General features: G+C 41.4%; 1 protein-coding gene across 1 annotated transcript; it reads right to left on the bottom strand.

Moving 5' to 3' along the window:
• Window positions 1-4,594: 4,594 nt before the first annotated feature.
• STMND1 (stathmin domain containing 1) lies at window positions 4,595-26,551 on the bottom strand. Its single transcript, XM_037147954.2, has 5 exons — window positions 26,470-26,551; window positions 18,734-18,914; window positions 14,950-15,101; window positions 5,468-5,599; window positions 4,595-4,879 (listed from the first exon to the last, which is right to left on the bottom strand). Exons 1-5 carry the CDS (start codon window positions 26,548-26,550, stop codon window positions 4,595-4,597), a joined length of 831 nt encoding a protein of 276 aa, XP_037003849.2. The 5' UTR covers window position 26,551.
• Between the last annotated feature and the right edge of the window lie 525 nt (window positions 26,552-27,076).

The following is a 27,076-nucleotide window of genomic DNA, read 5'->3' as shown; positions in this document are numbered from 1 at the left end:
CAAAAAATATGGATGATTTCCTAGATATCAGATCATCTTCTCTTTGACACAGCATGACCACCTCTCTGAGAAAATCTACACAGGCTGTTTTCAGTTGCCCCCAATTAATATGATTGTAGAGACATTTACCAAATATTGTCTTCTTTACTCACAACTTCCTGAAGGTTGTGGTTTGATTTTAGTTAAAACACCCTTGTGGTTGTTCAAAATTTTATGTTGTAAGAATGAGAAGCCCAGTTATGTTTTTTCACCACAAAATTGACATGAAAGTAGAGGCTCTATTTAAAAAATCTCCATCTTTCTTTTCCATTACAATCAATATAAATCAACCTTAAAAAAAGGAAAAAAGAGAAGAAAGATGATCATGCAAAACAGTCCCATTTACATTTGTAGATTTTTTGTAATGTTGCAGGAATGTGGCTGATAGTTCATGGAAGGCGGGGCACATGCGCTCCGCGGCGGCCGGCGGGGATGCTTCGAGTCTCCAACCCCCCGTTTCCTTGTCCCCAGCCTTCAGATGGTTGTGTGAGTAGTAACCCACTGAGGGCAAGTGTTCCACTTTTCATTGTCTCACTTCCCGCCCTGTGAAAGTGGGTGGTCTTGCTAAGGAAATACGCAGTATTGTCCTTCAGAGTGTGCTACTCCTTAGCAGGTCCAACTCAAAACATGTACAGACTTTATCAAGCCAGAGGTTAACGTTTACATTTATTTTTAACTCAACAAACATGTCATCTAAGTCAGTATAAATAAATAGGCAAGAGCATAAGATTTCGAGAGAAAATATTATTTGGATGTTTATCAAGTTTTAGAATTTAATTTACAATTATTATTACTTGAATGTAATGTATTTTGGTCACTTAAATTTTATTATTTGCAGTGATCTGAATGACACCCAAGCCTTTTCCTGTGTCTGAGGGTGATCATTGTTAGCACTCTAAGATTTCACGAGATTGGCACATGCCACCACAAGAGAATCTTTACAGAAAAACCTCGGGACAGAGGAAAACATCGTGTTGCTCACGTAAGATTTCATATAAATAATAGTCTATAAATAATATGACATCTTCTACTTTACACAGCACTTTTAAACACATTATGTGATTTGGCACGACCCCAGGAAGGTGGCCACTCCAAATTAACATCTAGAGTGATGCGGTGCAGAGAGCTTACAGGACCTTCCCGGGCACACTGTTGAAAGTAAACTCCGGGCTCTCAATTCTACTCCATTGGTCTGTGTGTCGATTTTTCTGCCAATGCCGTGCTGTACAGGGACTATGTCAAATTTAAAAGCTTCTGCGCAGAGAAAGAAACCATTAACGAAACAAAAAGGCAACCAACTGAGTGGGAGAAGATATTTATAAGCAACAACTCTGACAAAGGGTTGACATCCAAAATGTATAAAGAATTCATACAACTCAATATCAAACAAACAATCCAATTAAAAAATGGGCAGAGAAGGGCCACAGATACCGCCCCCAAGAAGACATATAAATAGCTAACAGATGCATAAGAAGATGATCAACTTCACTAGCTATTAGGGAAATGCAAATCAGAACTACCATGAAATACCACCTCACACCTGTTTAAATGTCTGTTATCAACAAGACCAGTAATAACAAATATTGGACAGATTGTGAAGAAAATGGAGCCCTCATTCACTGCTGGTGGGAATGTTAACTGGTACAGCCACTATGGAAAACATAGGCACCCCTATGTTCACCACAGCATTATTCACAGCTGCGGAGACATGGAAACGACTGAAGTGTCCTTCCATAGATGATTGGTACAGATATACAATGAGGTACTGCTCAGCCATAAGAAAGGATGAAATACGGACATTCACAACAACATGAATGGACCCTGAGAATATCATTCAAAGTGAAATAAGTCAGACAGAAAAAGTTAAGAAGCATATGATTTCACTCATCTGTGGGATATAAAACTGAAAGCAACAAATGAACAAACAAGACAAACAAAGGAACGAAAACTCATAGACACAGAAAAGAGTGTAATGGGTACCAGAGGGAAGGGAATGTAGGGTAGTAAAGGGGAAAAGGGTTCAAACACCTGGTGATGGAAGATGATCTGACTTTGGGTGGCAGCACACATGCAATATGCAGATCATGTGTCATAGAAATGCACACTCGAAACCTATAGACTCTCATTAACCAATGTTGCCCTAATGAGTTTAATAAAAGGAAAAAGGTAAACCCTGGTTCTTAAAAGCTTTGGTTCTAAAATGAGTTTTGAAATAGGCCCCTTTCACCACCACCATCATACCTCTCTGACCTGTGACCAGGAGTCCTCAGTCCTGTGGGCTACAGGGACCCATGGTGTCTGTTTGTAGCAACCCAAAGGGAATGTATAAATAAGAGGTGTCGAGGGGCCCTCAAGTCAAACTGTCATTCCCCCAAGCCACTGGTTCCCAGAACAACAACCATTTCCTGGGACTGTCCTCCTGCTTCTGGACGATGTATGGGTACATTGATTTATCCACTGAAGAAATATTTACACAGCACTTTTGATATGCCATTCGCTTTCTGAGGTACAAAAAATGCAGTTGTGAACAAGACAGACTCATCTCCTGCCCTGATATACCAGTAGTAGTGGTGAGGCGATCCCACACAGGGTGGTAAGTGTAAAGATGAGCAGTCCGGGGTGCTAAAAGGCAACTGTGACAGAAGGGTGCTGACTCTGGGTGGGGGTGGGGTAGGAGGAAATGGCCTGAATGGAGACTATAATCAACATTAGACATAAATAACAACACTGGAGACAAAGAAGGCACTAGTCAACTAAAAGAATGAGTACAGAAGAGGGGAAAGAGGGAACAGCACGTGCAAAGACCCAGAGGCTAGGGAAAGTGTGATGAGCTTGAGTCGGGTGAATTGTGAAAACCAAGATCCTTACCAGTTGCAAAAAGGACTCTGGACTTTATCTCGACAATGAAAGGGACCAAGAAAGGGTTTTATACAGAAGACTGTTGTATAAAGGTCAAGGGAGTCATTGAACTAATCCAGCTGAATGATGCTAGGGTGGTCTAAACTAGGTGCCGACAGGGAAAAGTATGAAAATAGGTGCAGGATATCCTCAGAATGTAGACTCATAGAATTGATGCTTGATCAGATGCGGGGGGCAAGGAAGAAGGAGGAACCAAAGTATAATTCCAATAGGATGAGGGCCCCCAAGTTCTTTAGCCCAGAGTGCCTGCAGAAAAGTAAGGCACTGGCATTAGGGCCTCCTCACTGTTTACCTTATACCCAGGACCCCCTTCTATCCCCTAGATACAACTGAAGTTTTTGCTTTATTATATGAAGGAAACCATATTGTACTTAGCTCTGAGGGTTGCATATTTCTTCCTTAAGCTACATGGATAAAATTGTAATTCAACCAACTTCAAGATGTTGCTTTATTCCTTTATAACACAAAGAGGATTTTTAAAAATATACAGCATATGAAGCACACAAATAATTTTAAAAAGGTGAAAGATTTATATGATCTCAAGAGAAACCAGAGTATGCATACAGAGAATTAAAATACATAATATAGATTGTAAACCCTGAGAAAAAAGATACCTACTAAGAAGGGCTCCTGGTGGCTAACTGGGCTCAAATTTTAAACAACAAAGTCTAGCAGTCATTTCTGTACAGGGACCTCTCATGCAAACTGCACTTCAGGGAGAAGCCTGCCTCTGCACTGAACTGCCTGCATTTGGTGTGTTTCTGCCATTTGAGCCGGCCCTTATAAAGGAGTCCCTGGAATTCTATTTAAACCAATAGAACTGAGGTTTTCCTCATCCAAGTTGAGCTGCACAGCTCCAACCAACCAGAGCAGCTTTATTCTGACCAATCAGGACAGTGCTGTTTGGACTAATCAAACTGCAAAGATTTGGAGTCCTATTTGCATGAGGGTACACCAATCAGGGACACAGGGGTGGGGACTTCAGTTCATGCAAAGCAGCTTCTTTCCAGCTCTGAGAGCCATCTTTCCATTTCCACTGAAGATTGGAGACTCTGGCTCCCAGGCTGAAGCACTGAAGATGTCTCATCAGAACAGAGCAGAGCAGAGCTGTCTAACTGGAGAGGGGCCTGCCCCCAGGGCTGCCTCAGAGCCATGCTGTTTTCACAGCTGCGTTGTATCTCAGTTGAACTGTTTTGCACTGAATAAAGTTTCCTTCTTCACTGCACCTTAAAATGGGGATTTGTATTGGCACTGTATTTGTACCAACGACCATTAGTTGATAAGATCCATGAAATTTGTCTTAAAGGACACTCAGAGGGATGGACACAGCCAAGGGGCAGGAGTGAAAAAGCAAGGTCTCATTTGGCACAAATACATTGATGTAAACTGGGAGGTACTCATAAAGATATCTTCACAATATTTAAAGCCATGATGAAAGAGAATGCCAACTTTTAATAGAGAAAGTAGTCGAATTGTCTTCTTTTTTTTAAGGTGGCATAGCCATTACTCATTTACTTTACTCAACTAACTTCCAGCCCAGGTGATCGGGCAGTCAAAGAAAAAGATGAGACATACTAAGCATGTGACAACTATGGGGAATGGGTGCCTTTTCAAAGAATTCACATGAAATGGCTTACTAGAATATGTCATCTTCTTGGTTGTAGAACATGTCTGACTCCACGACACCAATACCTTCATAACTGTAGTTTCTATCACTTGACGTTGCATCACTTTTGCTCTTCTTCCTTTTCAACAGCTTCCCTCCTGCTAGGTCTGATGGTTCAAACACAGCAGAACCCTCACGGTTAAGTCCTTTGGCGAATGGAACCTCAACCCCATCTGGTTCTGCTGAATCTGAGACATTGATTGGGGACAAAAGTTGGTCACTCTGTATCCTTTTTCTTATTTCTTCTTCTTTCATCTGAAAAGCAGTATTAAAGAATGAAGAAGAGTCCAAATAGTGCTCTCCAAGTTTTCATTAACGTTGCCTGTATTGAACATTCGTGGCTTCTCAGTTTCATGATTGAACAAAGCTAAGTGACTTAACAAAGCTAAGTTGAGGAATTACTGATGAAGAGGACAGACACGCTCCCTACCCTCGTGGACCTCCTAGTTTAGTGGGACAATCCCAGAAGAGAGAAGGAAAGGAAGGCTGTCAGAGGGATGGGGACCACGAGTGCAGATGCTGCAGGAACTCATGATCTGCACACCCTCCTCTCAGATCCTATCCTCCACCCCCGCACCTCCCCTCACCTCTAGCCTCCAATAAGTTTTTCTTTTTTTCCTGTGAAGAAAATTCCACACTTCACTCTGAGAACTGGATATTGCTTCCTTAGCTGTATGGATGAAACTAATTCAACCAACTTCAAGATGTTGCCACACATTAAAACAAATTAAACATACTTATCATGAAAATAATTAATAATAAACCCACGCAATTTGTCTAACAGCTGCTGACAGGAAAGGCTCACCTCAGCAGGCACACCGGCCCCCGCCCCAGCTCGGGTACCTTCCTGCGTTCGGCCGCCGCCTGCATCTTCCCCTCTAGGTCCTTCCTTGTGAAACCCTTTTCCTCCTTCTTGATCTTGAGTTTTTCCAGCCTGGCTGGTGGCTTTCTCAGTGGCTTCTCAGTCTTGTCCACCTGGAGGAAGACACTTTTTAAATGGAGAAGCAAAAGTATTTATTGGCAGAGAGGAGAAGGTAAAATAAATGCAGTGTAAAATGTGAATCCTACAACTGTGAACTTTCCAGTGTCAGATTAAAAAAAAAACAAAAAACATGAAAAGTGGTAACAACAGAATTGAGACCTAAAGGAAAAATATCTATTAGGTGCCTAGGGAAAAAAAAAAAACAAACAGGCTCAAAGGAAAAAGAGGAAGGAAGGGAGGGAGGAAGGAAAGAAGGAAGGAAGGAAGGAAGGAAGGAAGGAAGGAAGGAAGGAAGGAAGGAAGGAAGGAAGGAAGGAAGGAAAGAAGGAAAGAAGGAAAGAAGGAAAGAAGGAAGGAAGAAAGATCCTGAAACAGGGCAAGGGCTCAGGAGAAAGAAAAAAACTTAAGAATAAACACAAGATAGAAAAAGGTGGCAAATGAGCAATAAATTTATGATTCAAGGTAAAAAGTTAAACCTGATGATTTTATAATATATCACAAGCTTCAATGCCTCTCATTTGGAATCCAGAGTAGTGGTTAGCACTTCTGCTATGGTGGAGGGAGAATTAACCATTCCTGAGCAGCAGCTCTGTGCTGGGCTTTGCTGTTGCTACTTTACAAATGTTCACATGACAGCAGAAAAACCATCTCATTTCATATGATTGACACATTTTAAATAGTTTAAAGAAGTAATAATGACTTTCTGGTTATACTTTCTTTTTAAAAAGATTTTATTTATCTTATTTTTTGACAGAGGGGAAAGGAGGGAGAAAGAGGGGGAGAGAAACATCACTGTGTGGTTGCCTCTCCTGTGCCCCCTACTGGGGACTGGGCCTGAAACCCAGGTATGTGCCCTGACTGGGAATTGAACTGGCAACCCTTTGGTTCCCAGGCTGGCGCTCAACCTGCTGAGCCACATCAGCCAGGGCTGGTTATAATTTCTAATCACAGAAAAAAGTAAAATTGTTGTACAGGATTTATAAAGAAAGTTTTCACATGTTTTTTAAATTAGATTTTAAAAATAATATACATCAATTATAAAAAATTAAATGATACACAAACAATTTTTAATACTGTGTTTGGCCATCTGGCCCTGCTCATGAACCACTTAACGCACGTCTGTAATGTTTAATCAAACATAAATGGGATGATACAAGAGACATTGCTCTGCAATTTGCTCTCTTCACTTAATTTAATATGAACATCCATCTACCTTACTATACATAGATTTATTATGACTGGGGAAGGTCTTGACAAACTCCAAGGCTTCATTATAAAACAAATTGAATATTATTTTAGATAATTTCTCTAAAAATGTTTAAAGACAAAAGAGATATTGATAACCACTGTAATATTTAAAAGACTGTCTCTCGCCAGACTGCAATATTTTAAGTACCAAGAAAATGAATCAGAAAGAGACAATTCAGCACAGGAGAAAAAGGCAAGGGATCTGTATGGTACTCAGAAAGACCTGGGTTTGCATGCCGACTCAGCCGTCCAATTCTGTGACACCTGCCTTCCTCGTTTGTAAACAGGTTTAATAACACTTTTGCATGGGATTGTTTTTCTTTTTTTAAAAAGAGTGGAGTAAATAGTAGCCACTCAGTAAATGGCAATTACTTTGCATTTGGTGAAAACATTGATTTTTTTCAAAGACAACACACAGAATCATAACCTATGTATGATTATACATAACCACAGAATCATACCCACTATGTATCATGTGTCTTGAAACGGAGGGATGAGAGTTGGAGTCACAGGAGCCAGCAGTCAGGGGGCCAGGGCTTCAACCCCTGGCCCACCACTAATATGACGTGACCCGGGACAGGGCACCGCTTCTCTTTGCACAGTTTTCTCAAAGGTAAAAAGGGTGAGGGGACTGATAACAGCTAAGCTTCCTTGTAGCTTTAAGATTCTCGGAAAGCCTTTAATAGGCAAAATCTGGGTCAAATTTTTGGCTCAGTTACATCCTTGAGGCAGTTTTATGTAGTGAGTTGTTCATTAAAAAATAAACAACTGGATGTTTGTCAAAGAAACTCCCCTTCCCCCATTATTGAATTATTTTTATGATAACTGGCTTGTAGGCTTCCTACTGACAAAAGCCGTCTGCTGAAAAAGGGACATATTTGTTATGGAGGCTCAACTAGACATACTGTGAAATCAGTATGAAAACGGGTTTTCAGGGGAGTTTACTCATAGAGGACTAAGAGAAAATGGAATGGTAACCCAAGATCCTACAAAACAAGGTTCAGTCAGGCTTTACCTAGGAGTCTGAACCTTGACTAAAATGATTAGATCGGTAGTTCTGAGATAATTTAGGATTTTCTGTTTGGGTGGACTTTTCCTGTGGCTTTATCCCAAAATGATGCCCATAAAATCATCTACTTCCTTCCCACATTGGAAGTTAATCCAACCTGTGCAACCCACACCCTTTCTTGAGTGAAGTATTGAAAGACATGACGGAAGATATCTGTATTCTTTACTACTGTATTTTATGAAGTCAGGATTTATCAACTCTTGGCACTTAAAAATGACAAGGATCGCATTGTACTTAGAAGAGGTGCTACCCACAGAAACATTAAAAAACCCCAACTTTAAAACCTATTGAAGTTCTAGCTTCATCACTTTAAGAATACCATGGGAAGACTGCCACACCCTAAGATGCCATGATAAAACTTGGGTCTTTTTTCCAGACAACTATATCTCTATCTCTATCTATCTATCTATCTATCTATCTATCTATCTATCTATCTATCTATCTATCTATCTATCATCTATCTGTCTATCATCTATCTATATACATATCACTTCTTGCATCCACTGTGTATTCCTCAGAGCTTCCCTAATTAACTATTGACCTACAGACCAACTACCTTGGCCAGGCCCCCTTTCCGGAGTCCTGGGCACGGAGGGAGATCTGGCATTGCTGCTCTGTCACTGTTAGACCTCCTGGGGGAGGCTGGTCTGCATGTTAACTGGTGTTTATCCAGTAACTTCCTCCTCAACAAACTCCCCATGAGGTTCAATAAATAAGGTGAGACCCTAATGTAATGTGAAGAAACTCCCCAACCAACACAGAAGGTTATCAAATACAGAAGTTGCAGGGGAAGGGGATAAACCTTGAGCAGACAGGAGGAGTCAAAAGAGTCTTATGTAGGGAGACTGAGGACGCTCTAGGAGACAGGAAAAATAAGTTAGGGATACAAACACCTAAACTGGTTAATGCTTATGTGAATACATGACAGCCAATCACATCTGTCTCAAGAGATTCATCCTAATCCTTACACATATTTACATGTGTGCACAAAACCAATTCACATTTACAGTATAGCCACTTACATCTCTTTAGAATATTTTAAAATACACTGATTCGTGGTGTCTGATATTCATCTATATTTCTTCCATATCATTATATTCTCTCTGTGAACATAACATCTACTAGTATGAATGTGCCTGAAAGCAGGGCCTCATGGAATTGATGTAGAACTCACCGACAAGCAAACAAAAAAATTAAGAGAAAAACATGGAAGGGGGCCCTGCGGTGGGCTCAGATACTGCCATGGACTTCTGGGGAGAGACCAGCTCACAGGGGGGGCCCCCGAGTCAGAATATGAATGCAAACCCTTACTTTTCAGCAGCTTTTGTCACATGTCACTCTCAATGTAACTGAGTTAAAGGTAACAACCTGGCTAAGAAGGGGGTAGATTTATATCTAAAACGCCCTTGTATTTAAATATGCTATTGGACTGAATAAAAAGTCTTGTTTTTAATGTGTCCTCACATCTATTACTCTGCTTGGTTCTCCATAATATTTACAAGGTTTTTTTTAAGTAATGAAGGAAGTGTTTACATGTGTGACTGAATGAAGTTAGTACACTGTAGTAACTGTAAACATTAACATCTCTTTTGTCCATCCTCTTTTTGTTTCCCTTTACTCTGGTTTGTTTTTTAGCCTATTTTATTATCTATTTTTGTTCCTAAAATATTTTTAAATATTAGGGAGTTAAAAGTATTCTTTAATATTTCTATTCTTAATATGGTTCCCCTTTCAGTCTTTTAAGTTTAATTTTCACCTTTTCACGGTGTCCTTATAACTTTTCTTAAAATATACAAGCCACCTGGTGTCTGACACACTTCAGTTCTCAACTACACCTGAATTGAAAGAAATTTTGCCTGCGACAATGAGCAATTACATCTCTCCTTCATTTCCGCACGCTTTCTGAGCATAGTCTTAGTCTTACACCTGATAATAGGTTGTATTTTCAGGAGTACTTTAGAATTCTCTTTCACAATAAATGGGGGATTTCACTGTAATGCTCCCAAGCTTTATGATGAACTTGAAGGCATCATATATTGACATGTTTGTTGAAACTTCAGGACAGTGGTTCTACATCTGGGCTGTCCATGGGAATCACATGGGAGCTTTCGAACTACCACAGCTGGGGCCCAGCTTCAGCCATGGGCCCAGCCCCAGCCACAGGGCCCAGGTGGAGCCTGGGCACTGGGAGTTCTGAAAGCTCCTGGGCGATTCAAATGTGCAGCTGGGTGAGGGAGTCCTGCACTAGGCAATAAAAGGCACAACTGTGTGGTACTGCAGGCCTCTTGCAAGTCTGGCTTAGGGTATCTTGGCCCAGTTCCAAAGCAAAAACAAGACAAAACAAAAACCTTCCCCAAAACACAAAAGAGCTGTGTTACTCCTGTCTACCTCTGCAGTTCTGTCACATTTAAATCCTTTGGAGAACACTCCAGCTATGCTCCTGACAGCATCCCCTCTGTGTAGAGTACAAAAACAGCCTTCATCTTTGGCACACTTAATGATGTTATGAAAATCATGCCCATAGTTTTTGTGCTTTTGTTTAAAGAGACATCTCTTTCATAATGCAGCTTATATTAATTAACTTTGTGGGTGCCCTTGTAAGGCCAGAGTCTGAACTCACTCATCCCTGGTAGTTGAATCACTGGAAAATGTTTTAATGTTATTCCCACTGGCATTAGCATCAAGGTTCCACAGCGTTTCCCTTAAGAAGGCATCGCTTAGATACTCAGTGTTTCCAAAATCTGTCCTCCTCCAGATTGTTCTCCTGTCTTTTTCTTTTGACAAACCTTCTTTTTTCTGACCACCTTCCACATGCCAGAGACTCAGCTACAGCTAGAAAAACATCTCTCTTCCCCATGTTCATACTGCAGACACATAGTTTTTAATAATTTCAAAAAAGGTACTTGTTGTAGACCACTCTGCCTGGTTCTGTGAATTGTATCTTGACCCCTTGTGGCTAAGGACAAGGGACAACCTTTGGAATGTGAGCTGCAGGAGACAAAGCTTGTCTCTGGTAGCAAACGGCTGCCTCAGTGTCCTCTCCCTGCCCCTAAAGCTTGGTCAGAAGTCAATGACGGGTAAGACCCCTCACGGTGGGGGGGGGGGGACAACTGAAGCCAGACTCAATCACTTGGGAGGCCTTCATGGAAGGACTCGGTGGCGGGGGGAGGCTGAAACAAAGAGGGAGCAATGGACTCTTCCCACCCATCCCCCCTTGCTTTGACATAGCCGGAGTCCCTGTGTTCTCTGGGAGAAGTGCTTCCTGGTTCTAATCCCCTTAAGCCTGAATACCTGATGGGGAGGTGCAGCTCCTTGCCTTGCTACAGTGCGTCCTGGGGAAAAATCTGGCATCACAAAGACTTCCTGATAAACCCGTGAAATCTGCTCTGCTAAGAGTGCTTTCATTCATATGTTAAGGGTTCAAGCAGGAAACCCTAAAACTCCGTTTCTGACAGACTCTGATTCATACTAAGCCCTCAGATTTCTTTGAAATGTTATCTACTGTTTGATCCTTGCTGCCCTGTATTCCTGTGTATTAAAATCCAATAAAAGCCTTTGGAGGAAGGGGCTCAACACCTTTTTCCCCTGAGAAACTGGCCACTGCTCATGGCCTTTTTCCTCTGGGAATATGGCCACCTCTCCTCCCCAAGCAGATCACATCACGTCTCAACCATGATTACTCTTATCTGTGGCGGCTGGGGGGACTTGCAAGGAAAGTTGCCCGCACAGGTACTACAAAATGCCTGTATCATACCACTGTACAAATGTAAATTGTCATTATGTTGGCATTATTTTTTCCATTATATGGTCCATTTTCACCAACTCCTTTCTCCCACATCTTCTTATTATTGGTAGCCTGATAATATCATTCCTAAGATTTAGCAATCTCCTTTTTTCCACCCAAATACTTTCTCTAGGACTTATTATCCTTCTTCCAAAGAAAACTCCACTTTAGATTTTATTGATGAGTTTTCAGCATTTCCTAAGCAGAAAAGGAAATTATCTTTATTCAAACACTAAGTGACTTGGTGTTTATCCTGAGTTGACTGTTTTTCCTACAACACAGGAGACATTGATATAATTTTGGTATCTATTTCCACTAGTGCTGTCTCTTTTTTCTTTCCCCTCTATTTTTTCCTCAGGTTTCTTTTCTTTGTAATTTCTTCTTTTATCTTCTTTCTTCTGCCTATGCTTTAGGTACTGCCTCTGTGTGTGGGCTTAAAAAAAAAGGAAGCAAAACAAAACAATGACAAAACTTGCTATCCTCTTCACAAGTTTACACAGAACTTATTAAAAAATTGAGACCTCCAGACTTTCCGTCTAGGTGGGTAAACATAGTTCACCTCCTTGAACAACTGCATCAAAATTACAACTAAATTATAGAACAACCATCACTCAGGGCCATCAGAAATCAAGTTAAATGGAAGTCTGACAATTATGGAATTAAAGAAACCACATCCATCCAGACTGGTAGGAATGGTAGAGATGCAGAATGGGCTGATCCCATGCCCATGAGTGGTGGATTAAAATTCAGGAGGAATGTCTCAGGAGTGCTGAGTCCCATCCCTATACCAGGACCCCAATCCACAGTTCCAGTTCCAGAAATATCAATCCCCATAACTTCTAGCTGCAAAAACTAGAGGAGATTGAGTCAGGGGAAGAAACTTCAGGAGTCCCAAGCAGTTTCCCTTAAAGAACCCATACATGGATTTATCCCAACTCACTTCCTCTGAGGTCCAGCACCAGGGTAGCAGCTTGAAAGGCACTAGTGGCATGCAGGGAGGAACTGAAGTGTCTGGCCTCAAGGCAAGAGCTGGACACAGCTTTCTCCCAGACAGAAAGGCAGGCAGAGGCCATCGTCCCTTTTTTGGGTGCTCTCCCTACAGAGCCAGAGAGCCAGCAGGTGGGTGCTATATCTGAAACTCCGTCAACCTGGCTAGCACTGTTTGTGCTGTCCTGGAGATCCCCAGAGGCTTTGTCCCACCAACTTCCAGCTGTTAATCATGACTTTTCCATATGAATGGCTGGTCTGGGCTCATGCTTCACAACTTCCTAAATCTTATCACAAAAGCAACAGTAGGCCTCAGTGAACCCCTAGTCCCCATGCCTCTAGCTAAGTGGCACCAAGCCAGCCACTTGTAGCAGCCAGCCTAGATTCACAGCTTGGTTTTACCTGGATATCACCAACCTGAGCACAAGTAGCAGCCATCTCAGATTCTTTATAGCTCATTCAGGATGGCTCTGGGTAAGACACAGGTGGCCAGGAACAACAGGAAAACCCCAGGTCCTGTGCACCCAGAGGGCAGTTACGGACCATGTTGGAGCACCGCCACCCTACCCCTGCACAGCTGATCCTTCACAGAGGGCAGAGGTTGGTGGTCTCTGGTCACAGCCAATCATTGCAGCAGATTGACCTGGGTAAATCCCTCCCATTGACCTGTCAACAGCAATCAAGGCTCAACTACAAGAGGAGGGTACACTTAGCACTCATGAAGGACATACCTCAAGTACCCAGTTTGGGTGATAGGGGAGATTGTGTCACTGGACCCTACAGGACACCTAGTACATTAGGCCACGCTGCCAAGACAGGGAGTCATAGTAGCTTCACTAAGTATATAAAAACAAACACAGAAGGGCTGTCAAAATGAAGAGACAAAGAAACATGGCCCAAATGAAAGAACAGATCAAAACTCCAGAAAAAAACAGCTAAACAAAATGGAGGTGAGCATCTATCAGATATAGAGTTCAAAACACTGGTTATAAGGATGCTCAAGGAACTTAGTGAGGACCTCACCAACATAAAAGATCCAGTCATTAACTGAAATAAAGAACAATTCACAGGGAAACAATAGTAGAATGAATGAAGCTGAGAATCAAATCAATAATTTGCTAAAAATATAAGCAAACAAGAAGAATAGAGACAGAATCATGGATATGGAGAGCATTTTGATGGTTGGTAGATGGGAGTGCGGTATAGGGGAAAAGGTGAAGAGGTGAAGGGATTAAGAAGTACAAATAGGTAGTTACAGAACAGCCATGTGGATATAAAGGACAGTATAGGAAATGGAGTAGCCAAAGAACTTATATACGTAACTCATGGACATGAAATGGTGTGGGGACTGCATGAGGGAGTTGGGGGTGCTGACTGGAGGGGGGGCAAAGACAGAAAACTGGGACAACTTTAATAGCATAATCAATAAAATATAATTGACAATATTAAGACCTCAAGACTTTGGCCACAATAAATTAAAATTAGAGTAAATATATTGATCACACTAAAGAAAAACAATGATAGATGAATGTCATCTTGAATGACAGTCAAGATGAATCATTGAAGAAAGATAAGTGTGAAACAATTTCTATATTTATTTCCTCATATTTAACCTCATAGTGTGTATATAAATGTATAAGCGTATTTGAGCTTTGGCATTTGGGCCTATTTTTTTTTTTTTTAAAGATTATTTATTTATTTAAAAAATTTTTTTTACTTTATTTTTTATTTTTATTTTTATTTATTTTTTATTGATTATGCCATTACAGTTGTTCTATTCTCCCCTTCATTCCCCTCCACCCTACCCCCCGTCCCCACCATTACCCCCCCTTTAGATAGATGGGGGGGCAAGAATAGTATGGGAAATATAGAATCTAAAGAACTTGAGACACATAGGCCTATTTTCTTCTTGGTTAAGTCAGAGTTCAGCTTTATATTTACAGTTTCTAGTACCGAGGCAATGTATAACAAAAATTGCTGAAAGAATGAGGCATGTTATTCAATGAGGCTCATTGTGTCTCAAATTTGGTAAAACCCAAGGTATGTTTTGCTGGATTCATTAATGATTAGGACAATTCTGAGTCTGTAGAGAAGGATGGTATGCAGAGAGGTGACGGAATTTATGGGAGAAAAACTGGCTTAGATAAATGCTGTCTGCATTGTGACTAAAATGCATATGCTGGAAATAACTTGTGAGCAATCACATTAGATCTATTTTTTAACTACAAGCTAATGTTAATTACAGAATTACTTGCCATGATATCGTACGATTCTCCATTTCTAGATACTTTGCTGTGGCTTTGTATTATTCCTTGAACAATTAATTCCTCTAGGATGTCTGATGACTTTTGTCGCTCTTGATTTTGTGGAGGTTGGGGTTTATGGATCAATCCATTGTTTGCTAAGTCTTCCAAGGGAAAAGAAACAAGAAAGCAAAATTTAAGCTTGAAGATATTGCCAATCAAATGCTAAATGGATGCCATTTAAGTCATGCTTCTTAATTAAATCTTACACTCAATACTCTTGCCTAAATACCTGTTTCTATTATATACCTTTGAATCCTTTGAAATTCACATTCTTAATGTTCTAACAGAGGATACATGTCAACATAATACACCATTTACTAAGCAGACCCCATATTAACATAACAAAAAGTCTTTCATGTGCTACTTTCTTGTTGTAACAACACTTGCACACTTGGGTACAACTGCATGGGTTCTCAGCACTAATTATGAAGCTAAACCACAGCTAAGAATGAGATACTCTTTCAGTGACTCTTTGGAGCTGCAGTCGGTTACTATGCTTTGTATACAAAGGATAAACAGTGTGGTGTTGCCAAGAGACTTCTAGTTCTGCAACCTTGAGTTTACAATTACGCCATCTGCTAAATCTACGTAAGTAAAAATAGGCCTTTTTGAAAAGGGTTTTTGAACTAAATCAGAATTGAAGTCAAGTGATATCAGCTAAATTTTTATTAGCGATTCTAAAATGGCACTGAAACAGTTTACAGAGGAACCTTTATAAACTGTCCTCACAGACCTCCCCAATTACAAATCACCCAATTATATAAATACACAAGGAATCACCTATTTCAAAAACTTCATATTGTAAGATAAAAAAGCAAAGGGATGTCTTCAGAAATGAGCTCTCTTCTGGTCTGTAATCATCACGAAGTCTGCGTGGTAACCAAATCCATTCCGTCTAGTGGATGGAGTCTCTTCATGAAAATTTCTGAAGTAGCACTATATTAAGCACTTTATATATTTTATAACATCTGAATCGAATATAAACTCTCTAAGACAGGTATTATTATCCCTATTTTACAAATAAACAACCTTAGATGAGAGAGACTAACTAACTCGCTTAAGGTGACAAGGGCAGTGAGCAAATTAACTAGGATTTATACCCAAGTGAGACCTCAACAACTGCATTCTTCCCCACCTCACTGCCCTCTTCCCAAACACGCCAGGCACACGGCTCCCACTGGCCACGGTCAACTTCATTTCCATAAAAAATGTCACACAATAAAATTATTCTAACCATTTTGATCCATTCTTTTCTCCCTCTGCTGGAGTATCTGGCTTGACAATTACAGTAGCTAATCTGTATAGAAATCTTTGGACTATGTCGGTCATTTTGACTAATTTTCGTAATTTCTGGGATATTGAAGAATATTGGAGAAATGTTTAAAAATAACATTGTACTTCTTTCTGATTATAAACATAATATATCATAAACTTGGAAACATTAAAAAGAATAAAAATATAATAAAAGGTCCATTCTCTTACTATTCAGATATAATTTTTAATATATAAAAGTTTATTTTTATAAATGTACCATCACATTAAACATGTAGTTTCATTTCTTATACGGTGAAACATTTACATTAGCATTTTCTCCTGCCTTTAGAAATTCTTCATGAGCATAAGTATGGAAAATGAAGTCATCCACGAAAATGTGGGTGAATTTGTCTTTAACTATGGTGTAAGGAAGGGCTTTCTAACTGGCTCAAAATCCAGATTTGATAAAAGAATAAATTGATAAATTTTACTATATTAAAAACTTGGCAAGGCCAAAAGTAAACCTAACAATAAAAGTCAAATATAGATATCTCATACCCCCTGCTGTTATGTACTAGACAGGACACAATATAATTGTTGGTATTCTTGCTAAAAATGCATCATCTGGACTTAATCATAAGAAATATAAGACAAATCTAAATGGGCACATTGTACAAAATAAATGGTCTATATCTCCAAATATATTAAGGTTATAAACAAAATACAAAGAAAAGGCAAGAGAATGTTCCAGATTAGAGGAGACTACAGCCACAAAACAGCTAAATTAAACATGTGATCCTGAATTAGCTCTTGAACCAGAAATTTATTCATAAAGGGCATTTGTAAGACAACTGACAACATCTGAATGTGGTCCCCAGATGAGGTAATAATACTGCATCAGTGGTAATTTCCTGATTCAGATCCTTGTACTGGGATTTTGCAAAGCATGCCCTTGTTTCTATGGAATACCTGCTGGTGTATTTAGGAGGAAACTATCATTATGTCTGTAACTTACTCTCAGAGAAAATATACTTGTATATGAGAGAGGGAGGGAGGGAGGGATAGAGAGGGGGAAGCCTATGAAAGTGCAAATGCGGTACAACGTTGACATTCGGGGAATCTGGGTAAAAGAAGATAGGCATTCTTTGCTTTTGTTTGCCACTTTTCTTCAATCTAAAGTTATTCAAAATAAGAAGTTTTTCTTACAAAAGGAAATATTTGGGAAACGTGAATGTGAAATTTGAAATTTTTGACAAATATATTCTGTAGCAAGCTGAGGTGAAATTGGGTAGAGAAAAATATAAAGCTCAGGACACTAATTCTTTTTCATTCCATGATAAGAGCATTCTTAAAACTAATTTACACTTCATTTTGGAAACATCTGCTTTGGTAGTTCACTCCCTCCCCAAGCGGGACAGTCTCCTGCAGCTCCGTTCTCCACTGCCCCCATCTCCACGGTCTTCCCATCCCGTTTTCAACAGCGTAGGGCTGACGTGTCTGACTGTCCCAGGGCACACCCAGGCCCCCGTCCACCTGGCAATCTCTAGTTTGCTAACATCATAGATATTGAGCATTCGTGCTGCACTGTGGGAGGCATTCCCATCAACAGAGTTTGTAGAGGAAAAATCCAACACACACACAGAGGGAGAGGCTGCCTGGCGCTGCATCCCTTCTCCTGCCTCACTCTCAGAGGTCACGTCTGCACCAGCCAGAAGTTGAGGGTGAATATGAAATTTGTGACAACCAGAGTATGCACAAGAGTCCAAGAGAAAAAAATCTCATTTAGCCTATCTGTTTTCGAATTCTAACTTGTACCTAGGGAAGAATCTACAGTGATAAAGAATGAAATGAAAGCTTTCACCCCAATAAAAAAACAGTAATTTTCCTTGAGATCTGGTAAAAGTTCAATTTGTTTCAAAGGCTGATAAAGTATAAATAAGAGCTTTTATATCAACCCAAGGTGGTAAATGGAGCAAAAACATGCCATAAGAAAAATATGTAGAAACACAGTTTCAAGGGGCACACTGGGTCATAATTACTTCTTTTATGCTTTTGAAAGATTCTTTCATTGTATATTTGCTGGTACTTTGGATGGGAAGAAATAAGGGAAACAGTTTGATGCTGCTTTTGTTTATTTTTTTTCAAACATAGAAATTCCCCTTGGAAAAATGTTAACGAAGTGGGAGTTTAAAGTAACTTCTATTCTTAAGGCCTATTACCAACCACCAATGAGGTTCTTAGTTAAGGGGAGAAAAAAGATGGTTTAATTAGGGCATGACCAGGAGAGTAATGGTTAGCATTATTTATTCACACAATGAAGGCCTAAGGCTAAATTCTAATGTCTTAGAGGTAGGGACCTTGACATTTAGAGCATTCCCTGGTCCACAAAGCTGTGGTAAAGGGGCCACCAAACACATATTACAAAACATATTTGGAGAAAAAGTATTTTATGGAGAGTAACATGAATCGGGGCTTTTACCTAAATTTATTCTTCTGTTTCTTTCACTAGGAGATGGGGAACTTTCTGGAATGGTTCCGGGTAAGCTTTCCAACTGGACCGGTTTTCCCTGGACTTTGGGGCTGCCCGCAGAGTCCTTGCACAGGGCAGCCTCAGGCTGGGGTCTGCAGTTCTCCCCGGAATGAGTCACACCCACATCCGCCTGTGAAAAGGGAATCATTTTGGAGAGTCAAGATTCCTAGAAAACGGTTTCTCAAAAAATGAAGACAATGTCGCAAGATTGGCTTTGTGAAAGTTTAGCTAGCTAGTATCTGTGGTAGGTGGAATAGTTCCCAGTGGCCTGCAGATGCTACCTTACTGGGCAGAAAGAATTTCACAGGTGTGATTAAATTAAAGACCTTCAGATGGCAAGATTAATCTGGACTGTTCAGGTGGGGCCTAGTGTAATCACAGGGTCCTTAAGGGAGGGAAGCAAAGGGAGATTTCACTACGGAGGAGGAGGTGATGTGACAAAGGAAGCAGAAGGCCCATTAGAATTCTATGCAGCAGAAAGAAAGAAGGAGCTCCTACCCTTTGCAAGAGCATGGATAGAACTGGAAAACATTATGCCGAGTGAAATAAGCCAGGTGTTGAAAGACAAATACCATATGATCTCACCTTTAACAGGAACCTAAACAATAAAACAAACAAGCAAGCAAAATATGACCAAAGACACTGAAATAGAGAACAGGCTGACGGGGACAAGAGGGGAGAGGGGAGGGAATTTTGGGGGAACAGGAGAAGGATTCACAGGAACAAGTATAAAGGACACATGGACAAAAACTAAGGGGGACAGGAAATGGGAGGGAGGTGGGGACACTGGGGGGGGGGGCTGGGTTGGGAGTATAAGACAGAAAACTGTACTTGAATAATAATTAAATAAATCTAAAAAAAAAAGAAGATGCTACAATCCTGGCAATGAAGACGGGGAAGAGCCTCTGGCCAAGGAATGTAGGGAATGCGGCCCTAAAAGCTAGAAAGGCAAGGAAAAGTCCCTCCACAGAGCCTCTGGTAGAAATCAGCCCTGCTAACCTCTTGACTTTAGCCCAGTGAAACTGATTCTGTACTTCTGACCTCCAGTACTGTGAGAATACAATTATATTGTTTTGAGCCATAAATTTATATGAATTTTTAGTGCAGCAATAGAAAACTAATACACAGTTGACCCTTGAGCAACAGGGGTTTGAACTGCATGGATCTATTTATACACATAATGTTTTAAATAAATATAGTCAGCCCTCTCTGTATCCATGGGTTTTACATTTGTGGATTCAACCAACCATGGATCAAAAACAGTATTTTCAATTTGTGGTTGGGAATGTGCAGATTTGGAGGGCTAGTTCTATGCATTGTTTGGCCCCAATTTACATAAGGGACTTGAGTATCCTCAGATTTTAGTATCTGCAGTGTGTGTGTGTGTGGGGGGGTGGTAGGGGCTGTCGTTCTAGAACCAATCCTTCATGGATACCAAGGGACGACTAATTAAGTTTGGGGGAAATTAAAAGTTATACACAGATTTTCCGCTGCAAGAGGTGTTAGTTCCCCTAAACCACTGTGTTGCTCAAGGGTCAACTGTAATATCAAATATGAATCAGGTATAAGCTGTTATGTTGAGCATCCTGAAAGATACAAAAATCAATCAAGTTCATAATCATCAAGTGTAAAAAATAAAGATACTGCTGGTAAAAATTTTAAAAAATTAATCCTCGTGAGAGGATTTGTTTATTGATTTTAAAGCGAGGAAAGGAAACACTGATGTGAAATAGAAACATCAATCAGTTGCCTTTGGTACCAACCTAAACCTAGGCATGTGCCCTGATGGGGAATCTTTATGAGATGATGGCCCAATTAACTGAGCCACCTGGGTTAAAGAAACTTTTTTTTTAATGTAACTAGCTTCATTGTTCTTGCTGATTAAAAAAGTAACATAGAGGTGTAAAAGTGATTAGCAATATTTAATGGTGGAAAGCAGTCATTGTCTGTTTCACTGTAGTTCATTATGTAACGGTCACAATTCAGTTAACCAGATCCTACTGAAGGCCGCCTCGGTTGTTTCCAACTTATCAATATAATGAACAGTCTTGGCACAGTATCTGCACATAGGCACCAGCCCGTATTCACCACTCATCCCATGAGGATAAAATCCTAGATGTGGACCTGTCAAATCAAAGAATATCTGCATTTTTATATCAACACGTGTGTCCAGAGGGCCCTCCGTAAATCCTGCACTGACTTACAGTCCCACCTTCTCCTTTTAAGGATGTTTGTTTGTTCACGCCACGACCCTACTGCTTGTTACCAGGTCAAAGCACAGTGTGAAAAGGGGCCGTGTGTGATTTAGTAAACCACTGACTCCAAAATGCTGGCTGGCGTCAATGTGCAATATTTCTATAGCGAAAGTAGAAAAGTAAGAAAGACCTAAATTAATGCAATTTATAGAACTGGCATTTATTTTTAAAAATATATGTTCAATACTAAATATGTTCAGGAAAACTTTTCTTGTGTCTCCTCCAATGCCACATCCCCTCTCTTGCACGGTTGGCTCTTCTTTCACTGCTTGGTTTACAGCTTTTCCACTTCCCATTCACTAGAAGCTTCTGGATGTTATCAGCCAACCTCTTCTCTTATGTAAGTCACAACCAGAGGAAGTCTCTTCAGTATTCTCAGAAGAGATGAAGAACATAAGCATCTTCTAAAGAATATTGTCTTCTGGCGATTCTTATTTATGTCTACGACCTTAGTTTCTCACCCAAAAGGTGCTCTTCTCCCCTGAGTCTTTGAGGGGCCTCAAGAGTCCGCCCCCCAACTCCTGCACTTTGCAGCACAACCCCGATACACCAGCACATGTTGGTATCTTTGGGGGAGTAGCAAAGGTCTTAAAGAGGAGAATGCTTGAATCAGGTCCTCATGAATGAATTTCCAGCAAGCAAAGACAAAAGGTCATTTTAGAAGAAAAAGCACACACAAACATGAAACAATATTGTGTGCTCATGAACTGGAATTGAACCTGAATTATTCCATTGTAGCAGAAACAGACTGAAGTAGAAAGTGGCAGGTGCTTAGGTGGGAAAGGGAAGTCTTTTGTGACAAATAAAAGAGTTTGGTTTTATTTTGAGTGCAACAGTGATCCTTTGTAGGACTGTCATATGTGGAAGTAAAGTAAATGATCAGTTGTGTTTTTCAGAAAGATCACTTTTGAGATAGAGCAATGGCAAGAATTCAAGGAAGGGACAAAACAGGGCAGCCAGTTGCAATTGTGGGGTTGTTGTCCAGGTGAGAATTGATGAAACACCAGCTAGGACAGCGTCAAGAAAAATGAGGAAAAAGCGGTGGGCTCAGAAATATTAGAAAGGTAGATAACAGACCTCAGGGAACTTCAGTTTGAAGGAGGGGCATCCCTTCTGGCTCTGAATTAGGACTCTAGAGCTAAACAGAAAACATCCATTTATAAAACAGGAAACCAATAAAAAGTAGGACACTAGCATGGAACTCTTGATATTTTTACCATAACAATCAGACAAATTTTGTAAAACCTAAGGCCATTTGACCACTGTCTAGCTGCACTCCAACACGGGAAGTCCCTCAGAGGCTAAGGAGAAGTCGCAGTACCCAGCGCGGCTGCCCGGCTCAGGGTCTCTGAGTGCAGTGAGGGGCTCTCCCAGGTTCTGACCTCACACAGCTCCTTACCACCGAGTCTGCGTTACACGATCACTCCAGCTAAACCAGCAGCAAGTTGATTGTGCTGAGGATTCATTAGTTCTGTGGCTCAGGACAACATGGGAAACTAAGAAAAAAGTCAATGGACTGAACAAAGTAAGCAAACAAAAACTCCACGGATCAGAAATAAGAATCGGCACAAGGAGAAAGCCTGAGAGACCCTGTGTGCCTTTCTCCTCCTCTCGCCATTTGTCTTTCTTTATAGACACGGTTACTGCTGGCAGTCCCCGTAGAATAAGGCCACTGGGAGAAGTCCTTACAGATAACATTGATATATTATTATATTTTTATGAACTAACTATTATTACATCAAACAGGGTCTCCTTTTCCTTTGTCATGTATAATGTACATGCAGGGTGGGGAAAAAGTAGGTTCACAGTTGTGAGCATGCAAAACAGTGTATTCTTGTATTGTTATATATTATTGTATTATTTTCCACATGAACACCTGTAAGCCTGACGTCGCCCCACCCTGTGTATATCAGTTTTACCTCGTTGTTGTTACTCACAACAAAGGAAAACAAGAGCCCATCTGCTGCTAATCCTTCTGGGGTTCTCAGTTCCTACCACCGTTAAAGACCGTGGTGGGTATTCTTTCCCCTTTTCCCAAATGAACTATCAAAACCCAGTGTCTGCAGTGATTGTAAGACAGACGTTTTTACAAGTTCATTTTGTTTGGCAGATCTGTCTTTTATTGAATTAGTGAAGCACTAAATAACACACAGGGATTAATTTTGCCCTCTCACATTTCCCACTGGAGAACTTAAAAAACTTAACAATAACAACAATAAACAAAATGCCCACATTGGAGCTGAGAGCAAATGGGAATATTTTCAGTCTAAAAGGTGTCTTTTCATGAACACATTCTGATTGGAAGAGATTTAAATGCAACGACCCTGAATGACTGACCTCCTAATTGTTTCATGGAAGTGACTGATCCAGGCTTTAGCAAGGAGTTTTCCCCACTGACGCTTATTTGGATACAATCTGCCTTCAGGCTCTGTGAGTGGCCACAACTTCAACTGTAGCAGATGAAACACAATCTTTCAGCAGAAAATAATATATACCAGCCTTCAGTAGCCACGGCAGAAATTTAAGATTTTTCTCTTTTGAAAATTGAGAATGTCTTTTAAATATCTATCTATGTGCAACACATCTTGGAACTTTTACCCCAATTTCATAATGTAGATTTTGGAGTAGATATAGTTCAAAGACTAGAGATATTTACAAATTAATTAGACCTGTGCATCTCAGCCACGTGTCTAGAACAGTTTTCTTGTTCTTTCTGTGCACGCTGTGTTTCTATTTCCACATCAGTAAGTCTGTCTGCGGCGGGACTGGGGGAGGCGCAGCGAGGGGGTGAAAGGTTTTATTTTCCTCCTCGAGATGAAGTTGTAGCGGAAGAACAGACTTAGTGCCTTTGTACATTTTGTATTCGTTTTATTTTGTACTTCATTGTCTTGGTGAAAAAGTTTGGTCAATTTTTCACACCGCTGAAAAACTGACAGCGCCAAGCTGAGAGCTGTGCGTAAGAAGAGTCGAGTCCGAAGAGGCACTGGCCTGACTACAGGCAGGATTCGGTCTTGTTTGGTCTGGTTGTCCGCAGGTGGCGTGCGTATTCCAAAGCTTTGGGGAAGAAATTTTCCAGCCAGCTTGGAGGGAGTCATTTGTCAAGGCTCCTTGGAGCACAAACCTTCTGAAATCACACTGTTGGCAGATACGGTTTATAAACATAATTGTCCACACACACGTAGGAAGCGTTTGTTCTTCAAAATTTATTTTTTTCTAGTTTACTCTAGTGAATGAAATAATAAATAGCAATGCTCCAAAAAAGGCCAGAAATATGTCCTTCTAAAAACTGGACTTTAAATAAAGTATTTAGTCCCATTAACTGACAATAAACAAGAATGTTCTTGTCAAATATTAGGGAAGAGTATGAAGGATCCTTGGAGTCTATTCCAGTATAGCTTGTCCCTTTTTAGAACAAGCAGAAACTTTGAATTAATCACATAGAAAGAGATTTCCTCAAAGAAAAAAGTTTCCCATCATTCTTATTTTGCATCATTTTACTGCAGTGATTTCTCACCACTTTAGACTAAGGTAAGGTGAAGAAAAAGTCTGCAGGCAGATCTCAAGGAGTTTGATTCAGAATATTTTACAATTGTGCCACCAAGAAACATAAATATTTCATGCAAGCAAACATGCTCATCTGATTTTAAAGACACTGCTGAACTACTGAACTCACAGTCCCAGGAATTTATGAAGGTAGCAGAAGCAGCACTGTTCTGATACCAAGTGTTTAACTAATAATTATACCTTTCCCAGATCTGATTTCCCAAGTCAAGTGCTTGGGGTGAGGGAAGAGAGATACTTGCATGAGTTGACTTTGAATCTATTTTCAGGTTATTTTAATACTGGATTTCTTCCTTGCTGACTGTCCTTAGTCTGGTTACTTGCGAGGAGAGAGGCAGGCACTAAGGCATGGGAGGAACTCGGAAGGATATTTTGTTTTCTGTTGCTTTTGGAGAGAGGAAAGGAGAAACAATGATGTGAGAGAGTAGCATTGATTGGTTGCCTCCTGGATGGATACTCCCAAACCGAGATCGTAACTGCCCAGACAGGGACCAAACCGGCAACCTGGCATGTGCCCTGGCTGGGAATGGAATCACGACCTTTCGCTTATGGGCTGATGTTCCAACCAACTGAGCCACACCAGGCAGGGCATAGCATTGCAAGTTCTTGGCTGGTGGATGGGAAAGTTTGTGAGTGATAGGGACTGGAGAGAAGAGGATGGTATTAGAGAGATTGGAAGGATCAAATGTCAAGGGTTCTGCACACTTCAGAAACTTTTTTTTAGTGTGGGAAGCAGACTGGTTAGAATGATGACAGGAGAGGCAGAAAGAGCCAGGAAGAGGTCGCTGGGCCCTACGTGCAGGCAGTGGCAGCTGGGGCGGAAGCAGGTGTTTTCTGCTGACCTCCCCCAGGGCAGCAGGTGTGAAGCTTGAATCTCAGCCTTTACTAGACCCTGGTTTGTTTTTTGACTCCAATAGCCAAGCAGATGCTCCTCACACGGAGTAGGTGTTGTAGCTGGTGCTGGAGAGTGTCTTACATGTTGCCTGTGAATAGAAGGTGTGTGCTCTTTAAACTGTAGTTCCAAAAATGCCCTTTGGGAAAGGTGACAGGATGGGCTTAACTCAGACCATCTGGGCAAATTTATTATCAGTGTTCTCTTTCATTCTTAAAAGCACCCTCTTTTGATGATAAATTTTATGGTAACATTAACTTTGGGATCCCTCTGGAGGAGACTCTTGTGGGTTCCTAGTCCTGTTTGTGGAATGTTCGATGTGATGAGGATGGGGAGAAATCATGGACCTCATTTCTGCTTGGACCGAACTATCCCTCCATTCCCCACCCTGGAAAAAATTCCCCTGCAGGTCTCCAGAAGAATTAAGGAAGAAGCTACCTTGTGGGAGAGTGGAAAAAGTATTGGAATGAGACTTTTGAAGATTAGATTCTTTCTCCAGCTCTGCACCCCAAACCAGCTGTGCAGCCTTGGGCAAGTTGTCTGGGCCTTGGGCCCCCCCAGAGTCAAGGGAGACCTCTTCCAGCTCTAAGTAATTGCCAAAGGGCGCACTTCCTGGAAGCTAATAATACATGGCAGCTCCCAGGTGCTCTCACCTGCCCCTGAGAATCATCTCCAACCCCCAGCTCCGTACAGAACGCACCACTCACCCCGTTATTCCTGCCCTTGCCTCTGCCTCTGCTCTGGGGTGACATCTCTTTTGCTAGCTCTTGAAACAAAAGAGTCGCCAATCTGGTCCTGGAGCAGCAAGGATCCCGGTTAAAACAGCAGTTAAACACTGGACGGATAAAATTGGTTCCAAGCCGTCCCCCTACATACAAGCCATCCAGCCTGAGCCCCACTGACCCTGCTCAGACCCACTCCAGGACCCCCACCCCGCCCATGCATGGCAAAGGTTTTTATTCTTTTGTCTGTTTTACCTTGAATCCCTCTTCCCAGCCCCTCCTGGGCGTGGGGACGAATTTCTGTTCCTCAGCAGGCTGGGAAGGTCCACAGCCCATGCTGCTTGCTGCGCTGCGCGCTCCTCCCTTGACCCGGCTCCGCCGTGCGCCCCTCCGGCTCTCACAGCCGCGGCCTGACCGAACCCCAGGGCCCCGCGTCCAGCACCTGCGCCCCAGCGCCTCTCCCGCCTCCAGCAAGGAAAGGCTCGGCGGGAGGCACTGACACCTGGGCAGTTGCCAGGAACTGTTGCCACAATAAACCGAGAATCGCCAGACCCTGGGACTTTTGTAACTGAGAACCGGAAGATCGGAGGCGTCTAATTCACCACTGGGATGCAGATTACAGCCTTTTCCAAAGGGAAGTGAGGGGAAGGCCCGCTGCTGGCCGAGTTAGAGTTCGAAGTACCGTAGTCGTAAGCATCCTGCGTGGACTTCTTTCCTCCTAAGGCGCAATGGCATACACCCCCACCTCCACTGCCTGGACCACGCACTCCATTTCTTGGCTTTTGTGCTTCGGACTCCGAGGAGACTGATTGTGGGAAGGCGGCTTAGGAGTCCAGTGGGCAGAAGCGGCTCTCGAGGACCG

The sequence above is a fragment of the Artibeus jamaicensis genome, unplaced genomic scaffold (assembly GCF_021234435.1).
Source record: "Artibeus jamaicensis isolate MK-2021 breed Jamaican fruit bat unplaced genomic scaffold, CSHL_Jam_final contig_482, whole genome shotgun sequence".
Classification (NCBI taxonomy): Eukaryota; Metazoa; Chordata; class Mammalia; order Chiroptera; family Phyllostomidae; genus Artibeus; species Artibeus jamaicensis.
Note: the sequence above shows the minus strand (reverse complement) of the source record. Positions and strands in the feature narration are given on the sequence as shown.

Excerpts from the sequence above, each read along its gene's own strand:
- STMND1 (XM_037147954.2), bottom strand. The coding sequence starts at position 26,550 with ATGGGCTGTGGACCTTCCCAGCCTGCTGAGGAACAGAAATTCGTCCCC. Across the intron at positions 18,915-26,469 it reads GCTGGGAAGAGGGATTCAAG|GCGGATGTGGGTGTGACTCA; the intron begins GTAAAACAGACA and ends CCCTTTTCACAG. Across the intron at positions 5,600-14,949 it reads GAGAATCGTACGATATCATG|GTGGACAAGACTGAGAAGCC; the intron begins GCAAGTAATTCT and ends GTCTTCCTCCAG.